This window comes from Scyliorhinus torazame, chromosome 7 (assembly GCF_047496885.1).
Source record: "Scyliorhinus torazame isolate Kashiwa2021f chromosome 7, sScyTor2.1, whole genome shotgun sequence".
Taxonomy (NCBI): domain Eukaryota; kingdom Metazoa; phylum Chordata; class Chondrichthyes; order Carcharhiniformes; family Scyliorhinidae; genus Scyliorhinus; species Scyliorhinus torazame.
In genome coordinates this window covers 35,583,225-35,596,720 of record NC_092713.1, presented here as the reverse complement: position 1 = coordinate 35,596,720, position 13,496 = coordinate 35,583,225, and the positions used below count along the sequence as shown (strand labels likewise).

At 49.2% G+C, this 13,496-nt stretch overlaps 1 protein-coding gene across 3 annotated transcripts in view; it reads right to left on the bottom strand.

The window, feature by feature from the left end:
- Positions 1 to 13,127, bottom strand: part of LOC140426141 (choline transporter-like protein 3) — a 117,427-nt gene extending 104,300 nt beyond the window's left edge. For 2 of the 3 annotated variants that reach the window (XM_072510545.1, XM_072510546.1), the window contains exons 1-2: positions 13,007 to 13,127; positions 788 to 892 (exon numbers count right to left, since the gene is read on the bottom strand). In XM_072510545.1, the coding sequence (XP_072366646.1) occupies positions 788 to 892; positions 13,007 to 13,030 (129 nt within the window). In that variant the 5' untranslated portion in view covers positions 13,031 to 13,127. Of the gene's footprint in view, positions 1 to 787; positions 893 to 3,776; positions 3,815 to 13,006 lie in introns of those variants that run through there. The other variant, XM_072510547.1, reaches the window with a different exon arrangement.
- Between the last annotated feature and the right edge of the window lie 369 nt (positions 13,128 to 13,496).

Here is a 13,496-nt window from a genome sequence, read left to right as displayed (position 1 = left end):
CAGGTTCGATCCTGGCTCTGGGTCACTGTCCGTGTGGAGTTTGCACATTCTCCCCGTGTCTGCGTGGGTTTCGCCCCCACAACCCAAAGATGTGCAGAGTAGGTGGATTGGCCACGCTAAATTGCCCCTTAATTGGAAAAGAAATAATTGGCTACTCTAAATTTGATGTCGTATCTGATCAATACTGCAGACAAGTTAGTTTTTCAGACCATTCCTGGTGAGCAAATCTCATCTGACTTCCCTCCAAAACCCCTTCTCCTTGCAGAGAATTCACTCGCATCCACTCGAGCACGAAGGCAAGACAGAGGACTCAGTGGATGATTGTGAAGAAAGTGAGCTTCACCACAAAATGTTAATCTATTATCAGGCCAGAAATGGAACCGGCTGCGAGGAGGCCGTCGTCGTAGATTAGTGGTGCCTTTATCACTATTATTTTTTCAACGTTATATTTAAAGCTCATATTTGAAAATGTTCCTCGGGCTAGCTCTAAACTCAATGGATTAAAATGTTTTGTTCCCTGGGCCACTGTCCTGTGTGGTTTTTGCACATTCTCCCCGTGTCTGCGTGGGTCTCACCCCCACAACCCAAAAAGGTGTGCAGTTTAGGTGGATTGGCCACGCTAAGTTGCCCCTTAATTGGAAGAAAAATAATTGGCTACTCTAAATTTTTTTTATTTTTAATGTTGCTGTCGGACCATCACTCCAAAGGTAAGATTATTTCAAATCATTTTGCTCCTTTTGCCTGAACGATACATTTTTCCTGCTCGCTCCAATTGCTACACACTCACCATTCCACCCCAGAAAAGACAGAAGATCACAAGCCACAGAACGTCTGTGCACCTCCTGTAAATCTGCGGCCGCCATTCCCTGTGTGTTACGCTTTCACCGGATACCTGCAATAAAAGTAAATTTAGAAATGATATGAGAAAATAGGCGCAATTTAACTAAATGAGAACAAAGTCCCACGGCGAGCGCATTTATCCGCGTGTTTCCCGGTGCTCGCAACGCAGAGAAACGCAACGCTATCGAACGGCACTTGGGTTAGATAGGGGGTCCTCAGCGGGAACGCATGGCCGAGGCCGCACTTAGCTCCGTTTTCTGTACTGAGGACCTCTGCTCACCTCATGTCGTGAGAGATCGGGACGCCATCTTTAAATGGTGTCCCCGATCTCTGGAGCCCCCAGCATGACCCCCGACTTATCACCCCACCACCCACCTCCAAGCCCCAGCTCACCATGCGGGGGTCCCCTGGCTTAATTGTCGCCACTTGAAAAATGCCAGCTTAGTACCTTGGCACCGCCAACCTGGTACCATGGCAGTGTCTCCAGGGAACCTTGGCAGTGCCAGGGTGCCATACTGGCAGTACAGGGTTCAGGGGTGGCACCAGTAGTGCCAGGGTGCCACCTTGCCTAGAGGGTAAGCACCGGTGGGCCTCCTTGTAGACCCCCCACGAATACCATTCCGTCTGGTCCACGTTCGTGGGGACCAGTCCCAAATGGCACTCGCCCAAGGTCCCCATGGCAAAGGCATTGGCTCCCAAAGCCTCAGATACCTTGAGAATCTGCACATTAAAGTAAGACTTACTGCCTCACTCTAATATGCAGATTTGGCAAAAACTGATCCCGCACATTGCAACGCCTCGCGAGATTGCGGGAATCTCACGGGCGTTGTGAGCCGGGTGCATGCTGGGAGCGGGGTCTCCCAGCTTTCATCGGCCACGCTGCGCCGCGGCGAGCTGCTTGAGGGGCTGGTTCAGCACAGGGCTAAATCACTGGCTTTGAAAGCTACCAAGGCAGGCCAGCAGCGCGGGTTCAATTCCCGTACCAGCCTCCCCGAACAGGCGCCGGAATGTGGCGACCAGGGGCCCTTCACAGTAACTTCATTTGAAGCCTACTTGTGACAATAAGCAATTTTCATTTCATTTTGTTTCCTTTTCCTGCACAGTGTGGCTGAAGGATCGTTCCCAGAGAGTCATACAGCACAGCAAAGGCCCTTCCAAGCTCTCTTCATAACTAACACTCTCCAGCCCAAGCAACATCCTGGTAAATCTCCTCTGCCCCCTTTCCAGTGCTACCATATCCCTCCTATAATGTGGATTCCAGAACTGCACACAATACTCTAACTGTGGCCTAACCAACGTTTTATACAATTCCAGCATAACCTCCCTGCTCTTAAACTCTGTGCCTCAGCTAATAAAGGCAAGTATACCATATTCCTTCTTATCCATGTATCCACCTGCTCTGCTACCTTAAGGGACTGGTGTACATGCACACAAAGGTCCCTCTGATCCTTGGTGCATCCCAGGGTCCTGCTGTTTATCATGTATTCCCTTGCCTTGTTTGTCCTGCCCAAGTGCATCACCTCACATGAATCCGGATTGAATTCCATTAGCCACTGATCAGCCCGTCTATATTTTCCTTTAATTGAAGGCTCTCCGCCTTACAATTTACCACCCACAACTTTTGTATCATCCGCAACCTTACTGATCCTACATTCATATCTAAATCATTTATATAAACCACAAACTGCATGGGCCCCAACACTAATCCTTGAGGGATCCCTCTGGGCACAGGCTTCCAGTCAGAAAAACACCCCTCGACCATCACCCTCTGCTTCCTGCCACTCAGCAATTTTGGATCCAATTTGCAAACTTTCCTTGGTTCCCATGGCTCTTACCTTTGCTATCAGTCTCCCACGTGGGACCCTATCAAAAGCCTTGCTGAAAAGGGAAGCACAATGGCACAGTGGCTGACCTCACAGTACCAAGGACCTGGTTTCGATCCTGGCCCGGGTCACTGTCTGTGTGGAGTTTGACATTCTCCTCATATCTACATGGGTCGCACCCCACAGCCAAAAGATACGCAGGGTAGGTGGATTGGCCACTCTATAAGATTGCCTCTTAATTAGAAAAGACAAATTGGGTATTTTAAATTTAGAAAAAGCCTTGCTGAAGTCCAAGTAGCCTACGTCAAATGCATTGTCCTCATCTACACACCTAGTCACCTCTTCGAAAAATTCAACCAAGTTGGTCAGACATGACCTCCCCTTAACAAAACCATGCTGACTGTTCTTGATTAATCCGTGCCTTTCCAAATGCAGGTTAATTCGGTCTCTCAGAATATTGCTGCCAATAGTTTCTCCACCACGGAGGTTAGACTGACTGGCCTGTAATTTCCTGGATTATCCCTTCCTCTCTTCTTGAATAATGGTCCCACATTGACCATCCTCCCGTCCTCCGACACCTCTCCTGTGGCCTGAGAGGAATTGAAACTTGTCAGCACCGCTGCTATTTCCTCCCTTGCCTCACTCAACAGCCTGGGATACATTTCATCTGGTTCTGGAGATGTGTCTACTTTATGCCTGCCCGACCACTCAGAACCTCCTCTCTGTCTATGTTAACCTCTTTTAATTTTATCACAGTCCTTCTCCCTGATTTCTATACCCACACTGTCCTTCTCATGAGTGAATACTGACACAAAGTATTCATTTTGAACCCTACCTACATCCTCCGGCTCCACACATAGATTACCACTATAGTCCTTAATGGTACCACTCTTTCCCTAGTTATCCTTTTACCCTTTAAACCCAGGGCATTAGCCTGGGCCTCTGGATTGCTAGTTCAGTGGCATTAACACTATGCCACCATATTATTATGTGCCTGCATGCCATTGCAATGTAAAGGTACTCAGCAGAGCAAGGGTTAACATAGGACTGGAGAATAGCACTGTCCACGGTATGATATATAGACTCACACGGTAATAGACTCTGGAAGCCTACCTTCATGGAGAAGTAGCTCCATGCATGACAGTAACCTGGGATCTGTAAATAGTTAAAGACTAACAATAAACAGTCCATGTTTAAACATACAAATGTCAAGATACAACCAAAGTATCCAAATGACAACAACCATCTCCCTTGATTTAGTAAAAGCCGATAAGAGAAAAATGTACCTCCATATTTTGCGATTTCAGAAATTCTAGGCTTTCCTAGATATATGAACGATTGGTGAGCAAACATAACTCATAATATTCCAAATCATTATGTTGTTCTGTCAACAATTTGACTCACATATCCAGCATGTCTACAATTCTAAAGCTGTTGATAATTATACCAACCTGCTGATACTCTCCAAGATTTCAAAAATGGGTTTTGGTGTGCATCTACAGACTGTTGATGGAGTGTGCCAGCTCTGGGCGAACTAAATTACAACTTAATTAACATGTGGGATGGTACCAAAAAGGCACAGCACCGAAACAAAAAATAAACATTTTGCACAGATCTAGAAATTGTGTATCGCTTTGAATCATTGCCAATTCAATACTATGAGCCTCTTTTAAATGAAATCAAGGCCCCAGGTCACTGTCCGTGTGGAGTTTGCACATTCTCCCTGTGTCTGTGTGGGTCTTACCCCCACAACCCAAATATGTGCAGGGTAGGTGGATTGGCCACGCTAAATTGCTCCTTAATTGAAAAAAAAAAGAAATGGATACTTTAAATTTAAAAAGGAAAAGTTAAATTCAATCAAAATTTAAAAAATGAAATACAAGGAAAAATAGGAGTTAAAAAAAATGTAGGAACAATTTATTTCCCGTTGGATAGAGGTTCCAGTTTCAATTACTCCATTTGTGATCCAGGAAGTTTTAGTGGCATTGCAGGAACTTAAATCTCATTATTAAATGGGTTCTCATGTTTTTAAGTACCATCCTGAGGGCAGGTTTCATTTATTTTAACAGCAAAAGTGCAGTAATTACAGTTACGGGAAGATTGACAGCGAGCTCTCATTTTCACAAGGCTACTGGCAGAACATCGCAAATCGTCCAGCAGGTTTAGTGAAATTGCTATGCACACTGTATCTCTTCTTTGCCTCAAACTGCTGAGTTATCTCGATTTTAGTAATGGTGCATACATTAAACACAGCATTAGATTCCCAGAACATTCTGGGCTCTTTGAAAGCGGAGTTCTGTTTTTATAAAGGGTTGATGTTGTTGAGAAACAAGTTGGCTTTGGTCTTCACAATGTTTAATGGGAGGGAGTTTCAGCTCACCCAGGACAAGCATTCTGATAACAGAGAGGAAGTGGAGGGACTGAGTGAACTAGAGCTGAGTGCAATCAACTTAACAAGGTCCCACATCATCAGACTGCAACGAGAAGCAGTATGCACAGGAGGGGGTCCAAGGATAGGTACTTGAAGTGTTGTAACTTATAATTACTTTGTAAATGTTTGGAGGGCTTCTGCCTCTATCACCCTTCCAAACTGTGAGCTCCAAATCCCAACACCCATTATCCTCGAATCCCCTCTAAGCCTCCCATTTCTTACTGTCAATCTATGTCCCCTGGTTGTCAATAGGGTCTTCTTATCCAATTTATACTCTTCAGGGACCTGGGGACATGAACACCAAGGTCTCTCTACCCTGGCTTCTCCTCCGGGTGCTCCGATTTCTTCCCACAGTCCAAAGATGTGCAGGTTAGGGGGATTGGTCATGATTAGTCCGAGGGGTGGTGGGGGTGGGCCTGGGTGGAGTGCTTTTTCAGAGGGTTGGTGCCGACTCAATGGGCCGAATGGCCTCCTTCTGCACTGTAGGGTTTCTATGGTTCCTCAGTATCCTACCATTTATTGTGTATTCCTTGCTTCATTAAACTTCCCAAATGCAATATATCACACTTCTCCAGACTGTGAATTTAACTGGCCACCGTTCTGCCCAGCTGACTAGCCCATTGATATCTTCCAACTAGCACAGCTTTCATTTTATTTTCAACATGGCAAATCTTTTGTATCCTTTGCAAACATTTTCATCATACCCGTACAATCAAGCTCAAATCATTGATCCGTACCAGAACTATTAAAGTGACTTGCAAACACCCTGCAACCTTGAAGAATCAAGTGGGAGTAATCCCTCCGAGCAGGGCATTGGAGGTCGCTGATGGGGTCAACAGGGTCAAAGATAAAGGGAGATTGTGAAGAATGGGGCTGGGTAGTGCACCATGCCACTGGGGTTATCCTTTGTGGCTTTTACTGGGGCTGCTTTGGTACCGTGGCAATTGTGGGATTTTGATCGCAGAGATTCAAACATGGATTTCGGAAAGGTGGGCACTGAGTTGGGAGACAACAACATTGTGGTGGTATGTATTAGGGGTCATGTGGGACTGTGAAGCCGAGATGCTATTGGCTGACAGATCCCGGGTCCTGGTTGGCTGCCAACTCCTGGCTCCGCCCTGAAGGCGGAGTATAAGAACCCGAGCTTCTCCCCGCAGCTTCATTCTGTTGCTGAGCTGCTGGGGACAAGCATCGCTTAATAAAGCCTGGATCGACTTCATCACTTCTAGTCTCTCGTAAGTCATTGTGCGCTACAAACATGTTCAAGATCCTTGGAACAGCAAAGGAGTTTGCGATGGAATGGAAGCTTTCAAGGGTTTCAGGGGTCAAAACTGGTGGAGACAGGGAGTTGATGACAATAATATAAAAGCAAAATACTGCACCCGCCGGAAATCTGAAATAAAAACAGAAAGTGCTGGAAAAACTCTGTGGAGAGAGAAACAGAGTTAACGTTTCGAGTCCGTATGATTCTTCTACAGAGCTCGAATTGATAACAATAGTTTTGAAGAGGATGAAACATCCGAGGTGAGGGAATCACTGTCAGCCAGCGCGGGAGGTGTCAGGGAGGGAGGCTGGATGAAAAAAAGACTCACATTTATCAACACTTTTCATGAGCACAAAATGTCTCAAAGCTCCTATTGGCCAATGAAATATGTGTAAAGTATAGTCACTGTTGTAATGTAGTCAATTTCCCATAAACAGCTATGCAATAATGACTAGTTTATCAGTGATGTTGATTGGGGGGTAAATATTGGCCAAGACACTGGGGATAACATCCCTACTTCTCTTTGAAATGGTTGGCGATCTCCGGTGTCCGAAGACAAGCGTTTGGGATTTGGTTAACTTTGCATTGAGCATCGCCTACTGTGGCTCCGGAACCTCACTCTCATGTGGCCATCTCTGCTGCAGAGTAAGACAGTGGGGTGGGAAGGTGCATGATTGGTTGACCCCTCTTTTCTCTGGGCCCTTCTCTGGGCCAGCTGCTCGCCTCTTCCAATGCCTTTCCAAACAGTCTACCTCCAGAGGTCATGGCCATCAGCAACTGTCTCCCAGCTGCCAGTATCAGTGTCCACCATCTTCGTATCTTGCCCACAGATGTCCTTGCAACAGAGGAATGTATACCAGGAGGTCGTGCTCCAGTGACTAGTTCACTGTACAGAGGATCGGCTGTATAACTGTCACCCATCCGATGAACATAGCTGAGCCAGCACACTGGCTTAGCGATGAGTGTTTGCTGATTGAATCAGCACGTTCCGCGAGGTCTGAGTTGTTGGCCTCGCCCCACCGAGAGATGCTAAGGATCTGAGGCCACGATGATGGAAACTCTCGCATTTTTCGCTGCCGTTCCACACTCTTGCTCACTTGGCCAGAACCGGTGCAGATTCGGTGATGCGTGCGTTGATTTCAGCGTCGTGACAGATTGCTGGTGATCATGGAACCCAGATATGTGAAGTTATCAACAACCTCCAGCGTCATATTGTCAATGCTGATAGGTGGCAGCATCCTGGACCATGACATTTGTCTTCCTGACATTCAATTTAAGTGTGTAAAGAGTGCTCAGTGATATTTCTTTATGAGACCTTTTCTATCCACCCGAGCAGGCAGATGGGGACCTCGGTTTAACGTCTTATCTGAAATCTGGTATATCGGGCAGGAGATACAAATGTCTCAGAGCACACGCTAACAGATTAAAAAACAGCTTCTTCTTTTTAGACTCCTGAATGATTCTCGTATGGACTGAACTGATCTCTTCACACATCTTCGCTACATTCCGTATGCTTCACCCAATGTCTGTGTCTATGTATTTACATTGTGTATTTATATATGTCCTATGGTTTTTTTTCATGTATGGAATGATCTGTCTGGACGACGCAGAACAATACTTTTCACTGTACCTCAGTGCACGTGACAATAAATCAAATCAATCAATCGACAGTACAGCACTCTCCCAGTACTGCACTGGGAAGAGTGCTAACCCTGGCTTTTTGTTGTGCTCTAACCCCGGAGGAGTGGGACTTGAACCCCGAACTGACTGAACCAGAGGCAAGAGTTCTGCCCACAGTGCCACAGCTGCCAGCGTTTGGCAGTTCAGTAGGACCAGGATCAAGGGTGTTGCGGGGGGGTCTCACAGCCAAGATGAACTCAGTGGGGCCATGAGGGGAAGAAGGAGAAAGTAGAGAATGATGCAGGTTCAGGGCTAAAGTAGGGACAGCTTTGTATCGGGGAGGGGGGGTATAGAGCAAGACCCACAGCGCGGGTTCAATTCCTGTTCCAGCTAAGGTTATCCATGAAGCCCCGTCTTCTCAACCTTGACCCTTGCCTGAGGTATGGTGATCCTTAGGTCAAATCACCACCAGTCAGTTCTCCCCCTCAAAGGGTAAACAGCCTATGGTCATCTGGGACTATGGTGATTTTACCTTAGCGAGCAAGAAACCAAATAAATCGACAGTCTCAAAGATAAGTAAGAAGTCTGACAACACCAGGTTAAAGTCCAACAGGTTTGTTTCGATGTCACAAGCTTTCGGAGCGCTGCTCCTTCCTCAGGTGAATGAAGAGGTATGTTCCAGAAACATATATATATATATATATATATATATATAGATAGACAGATTCAAAGATGCCAGACAATGTTTGGCTGTAGCCCTTTCGGGATCTTGTCTGCTTTCTTGCATCTTTGTAGAAACTTAATGTCAGTGTCTATATGCGCGATCTTCCTGGAGATCCTCTCCACTTTGAGCCGGCAGTTTGCGGTGTTGATGGTAGCCATCGGCCATGGAGACACTACTGACACGACTGGCTTCGGTGACACTGGATCAATCGCGGCCCCAGACTCTCCAAACGACGACAACAACGGTGCGGGTCAACGGATACGAGACGCCATGCTTGATCGACTCCGGGAGCACGGAAAGTTTTATTCACCCAGATACGGTAAGACGCTGTTTTCTGTCCATCCATCCAAGCACGCAAAAGATTTCCCTAGCTGCAGGATCCCACTCAGTAGAGATCTAAGGGTTCTGCATCGCGAACCTAACGGTGCAAGGGAGGGAGTTTAAGAACTACAGGCTCTACGTCCTTCCCCAACTCTGCGCGCCCACATTACTGGGATTAGACTTCCAGTGTAACCTCCAGAGCCTAACATTCCAATTCGGCGGCCCAATACCCCCACTCACTATCTGCGGCCTCGCAACCCTCAAGGTTGAACCGCCGTCCTTGTTTGCAAACCTCACCCCGGATTGCAAACCCGTCGCCACTAGGAGCAGACGGTACAGCGCCCAGGACCGGACGTTTATCCGGTCTGAAGTCCAGCGGTTGCTGAAGGAAGGCATAATCCAGGCCAGCAATTGTTCCTGGAGAGCCCAGGTGGTAGTCGTGAAGACCGGGGAGAAGCAAAGGATGGTCGTAGACTATAGTCAGACCATCAACAGGTACACGCAGCTAGATGCGTACCCTCTCCCCAGCATATCCGACATGGCCAATCGGATTGCACAGTACAAGGTCTTTTCCACCGTGGACCTCAAGTCCGCATACCACCAGCTCCCCATCCACCCAGGTGACCGCAAGTACACTGCCTTCGAGGCAGACGGGCGGCTATACCATTTCCTAAGGGTCCCATTTGGCGTCACGAACGGGGTCTCGGTCTTCCAACGGGAGATGGACCGAATGGTTGACCAGCACAGGTTGCAGGCCACGTTCCCGTATCTCGACAACGTAACCATCTGCGGCCACGATCAGCAGGACCACGACGCCAACCTCCAAAAGTTCCTCCAGACCGCTAACGCCCTGAACCTCACATATAACGAGGAAAAATGCGTTTTTAGCACAAACCGTTTGGCCATCCTGGGATACGTGGTGCGCAATGGAGTGATAGGCCCCGACCCCGAACGCATGCGCCCCCTTATGGAATTCCCCCTCCCCCACTTCTCCAAAGCCCTGAAACATTGCCTGGGCTTCTTTTCATATTACGCCCAGTGGGTCCCCCAGTACGCAGACAAGGCCCGCCCGTTAATACAGTCCACTACCTTCCCCCTGTTGACAGAGGCCCGCCAGGCCTTCAGCCGCATCAAAGCAGATTTCTCAAAGGCCACGATGCGCGCCATCGACGAGTCCCTCCCCTTCCAGGTCGAGAGCAACGCATCCGATGTAGCTCTGGCGGCCACCCTTAACCAAGCGGGCAGACCCGTGGCTTTTTTCTCCTTGACCCTCCACGCCTCAGAAATCCGCCACTCCTCAGTGGAAAAGGAAGCCCAAGCCATAGTGGAAGCTGTGCGACATTGGAGGCATTACCTGGCCGGCAGGAGATTCACTCTCCTCACCGACCAACGGTCGGTAGCCTTTATGTTCGATAATGCACAGTGGGGCAAAATTAAGAATGACAAGATCTTAAGGTGGAGGATCGAGCTCTCCACCTATAACTACGAGATCTTGTATCGTCCCGGAAAGCTGAACGAGCAGTCCGATGCCCTATCCCGCGGCACATGTGCCAACGCACAAATAGACCGCCTCCAAGCCCTCCACGAGGACCTCTGCCACCCAGGGGTCACTCGATTCTACCATTTCATAAAGTCCCGCAACCTCCCCAACTCTGTTGAGGAGGTCCGTACAGTCACCAGGAACTGCCACATCTGCGCAGAGTGCAAACCGCACTTTTTCAGGCCGGATAGAGCGCACCTGATCAAGGCTTCCCGCCTCTTTGAACGCCTCAGTTTGGATTTCAAAGGGCCCCTCCCCTCCCCCGACCGCAACGCATACTTCCTGAACGTGGTGGACGAATACTCCCTTTTTCCCTTCGCCATTCCCTGCCCCGACATGACAGTGGCCACGGTCATCAAAGCCCTGGGCACCATCTTTACACTGTTCGGTTTCACCGCATACATCCATAGCGACAGGGGGTCCTCCTTCATGAGTAACGAGCTGCGTCAGTTCCTGCTCAGCAAGGGCATTGCCTCGAGCAGGACGACCAGCTACAACCCCCGGGGGAATGGGCAGGTAGAGAGGGAGAACGGCACGGTCTGGAAGACCGTCCTACTGGCCCTACGGGCCAGAGATCTCCCAGTTTCCCGGTGGCAGGAAGTCCTCCCGGATGCTCTCCACTCCATCCGGTCGCTGCTGTGTACCACCACTAATCAAACGCCTCACGAGCGCCTCCTGGTCTTCCCTAGGAAGTCCTCCTCTGGAACGTCGCTGCCGACCTGGCTGGCAGCCCCAGGACCCATCTTGCTCCGGAAACACGTGCGGGCGCACAAATCGGACCCGTTGGTCGAGAGGGTTCACCTTCTCCATGCGAACCCGCAGTACGCCTATGTGGCGTACCCCGACGGCCGACAGGACACGGTCTCCCTGCGGGACCTGGCGCCCGCCAGCAACACGCACGCACCCCCAACACAGATCACCCCCTCCCTGCCACCGGTGCACCCCACGACCACCCCCTTCCCGGGGGGATTGGTCCTCCTCCCGTGCCCGCCCAGGAGTAAAACAGGAACAAACAGCGCAATGCTCCCGGAGACGACAACGCCCGAGCCAGCACCTGCACCACCACCGGGGCTGAGGCGATCGGCGAGGAAGACCAGACCACCCGCTCGACTCGTGGAATCCGCGTGACACCGAGGAAGCAAGAATTTTGTTGTAAAATAATTTTTTTTTTCCTTATTGTAAATAGTTCTGACAAACTTGTACATAACCAAATGTTGGGCTAAATATGTATAGCCACAGTACGAAAATTGTTCCAGGGCCAGCCTTGTAAACCCCTACCACCATGCGAACCACCACCCCGCCGGGTTCCTTTTTAATAAGGGGTGAATGTGGTGGTATGTATTAGGGGTAATATGGTACCTGTGAAGCCGAGAGGCTATTGGCTGACAGGTCCCGGGTCCTGGTTGGATCTGCCGACTTCTGGCTCCGCCCTGAAGGTGGAGTATAAGAGCTCGAGTTCTCCCCGCAGCCTCATTCTGTAACTGAGCTGCTGGGGAACAAGTCTCGCTTAATAAAGCCTCGATAGACTTCATCGCTTCTCGTTTTGTGTTTAATCATTGTGCGCTACAAAGACTTCTTACTGTTCTCACCCCAGTCCAACGCCGGCATCTCCACATCAAAGATAAGTGTCAAAGAAATCTATGAGGTCCTCAGGAGTGAGGAGTGTTAGAAAAAGATTAGTGTGAAGGAAACACACCTGGGTTATTTTTGACCCTATAGCTCCCCTGGGTCAATAAAGCTTCAGACCCCCCCCCCCCCCCCCCACCAAAAAAACCCCCAAACCTTTTCATAAAGACCTGTAATTTGAATTGAAAACAAGCCATGAAAAAATTCTATTTTAGTTTCAATATTCTGTCCCTGATGAAACATTTTGCAACCAGTTCCAAAACAGATTTTTAAAAAAAGGATTCTGCAAATAAAGGGAACGATTTATTAGAAAGTTAACTGGGTCACGGAGCCAGAGAAAGAGCGTGTGTTGCACAAGTGGATATGGAGTTTAATAATAATAAAAAAGCCCGGCTGGACTCGCTCCTGAGTGGAGTCAGCACAGTGCCCAGTCTGATGACTCATGGTTAAAGTATGCACTTCACCAGTTCATTCAGGGGCAATGAAGGTTTCAATCACTCGCTTCTCTTGCAGGGCGGATGCGAGTTAATTAGAAGATTGAATAACGAGTGAGCTGATGACCCTGTGTAGCTTTGGCAGCCAGAGCACCGCAATGTTCCACATCTGTCTCAGTCACAATCCCCTCAGAGGGATGAGAATGATGAGCACTTGCTGTGACTCCGGCTGAAGTTCACCCCGGCCAAGTGTTTTCCCGAGGCCCGAGCCGATCACAGAATGCACCTCAAGCCTCTCCCTGTGGACAGACTGTCATCAGTACAGCTGGAGTCAGCCCGGAGGGAGCAACCCCCGCTCCGCCCTGCTCAGCCCCCCCACTCACCTCGTACTGGCCGCAACAAGACATCCCGGGGCTCGCTCCAGCAGCACAGGTAGCTTCAGCCCGGCGGAGGCAGCGGCGGCTGCACGAACTCACCTGCACGGGAGGGACCGCAAGATAGGGGGCGATGGCGAGCTCCCAAACTTTTTTTTGAATCTGGACCCCTGTCGGACTTTCCCATCAGCAATGCCAAGAGAAAGTTTCAGGCCAAAGACTTTTTATTGGCAGTGAGCCCTCCACCAGGGGACGACAGCATTGTGGTAATATCACTGGGCCAGTAATCCCGAGGGCCAGGCTAATGTTCTAAGGATAGAAACAGAAAATGCTGGATAAACTCAGCAGGTCTGGCAGCATCTGCGGAAACAGAAACAGGAGGGCTGGATTCTCCGGTTTCCCCCGGCACGTGTTCCTCGGCGGCGTGCCGTTCGCTGGGCGGCCGGATTCTCTCTTCCCGCCCCTGGTCAATGTGATTTCCCATTGAAGATATCCTATG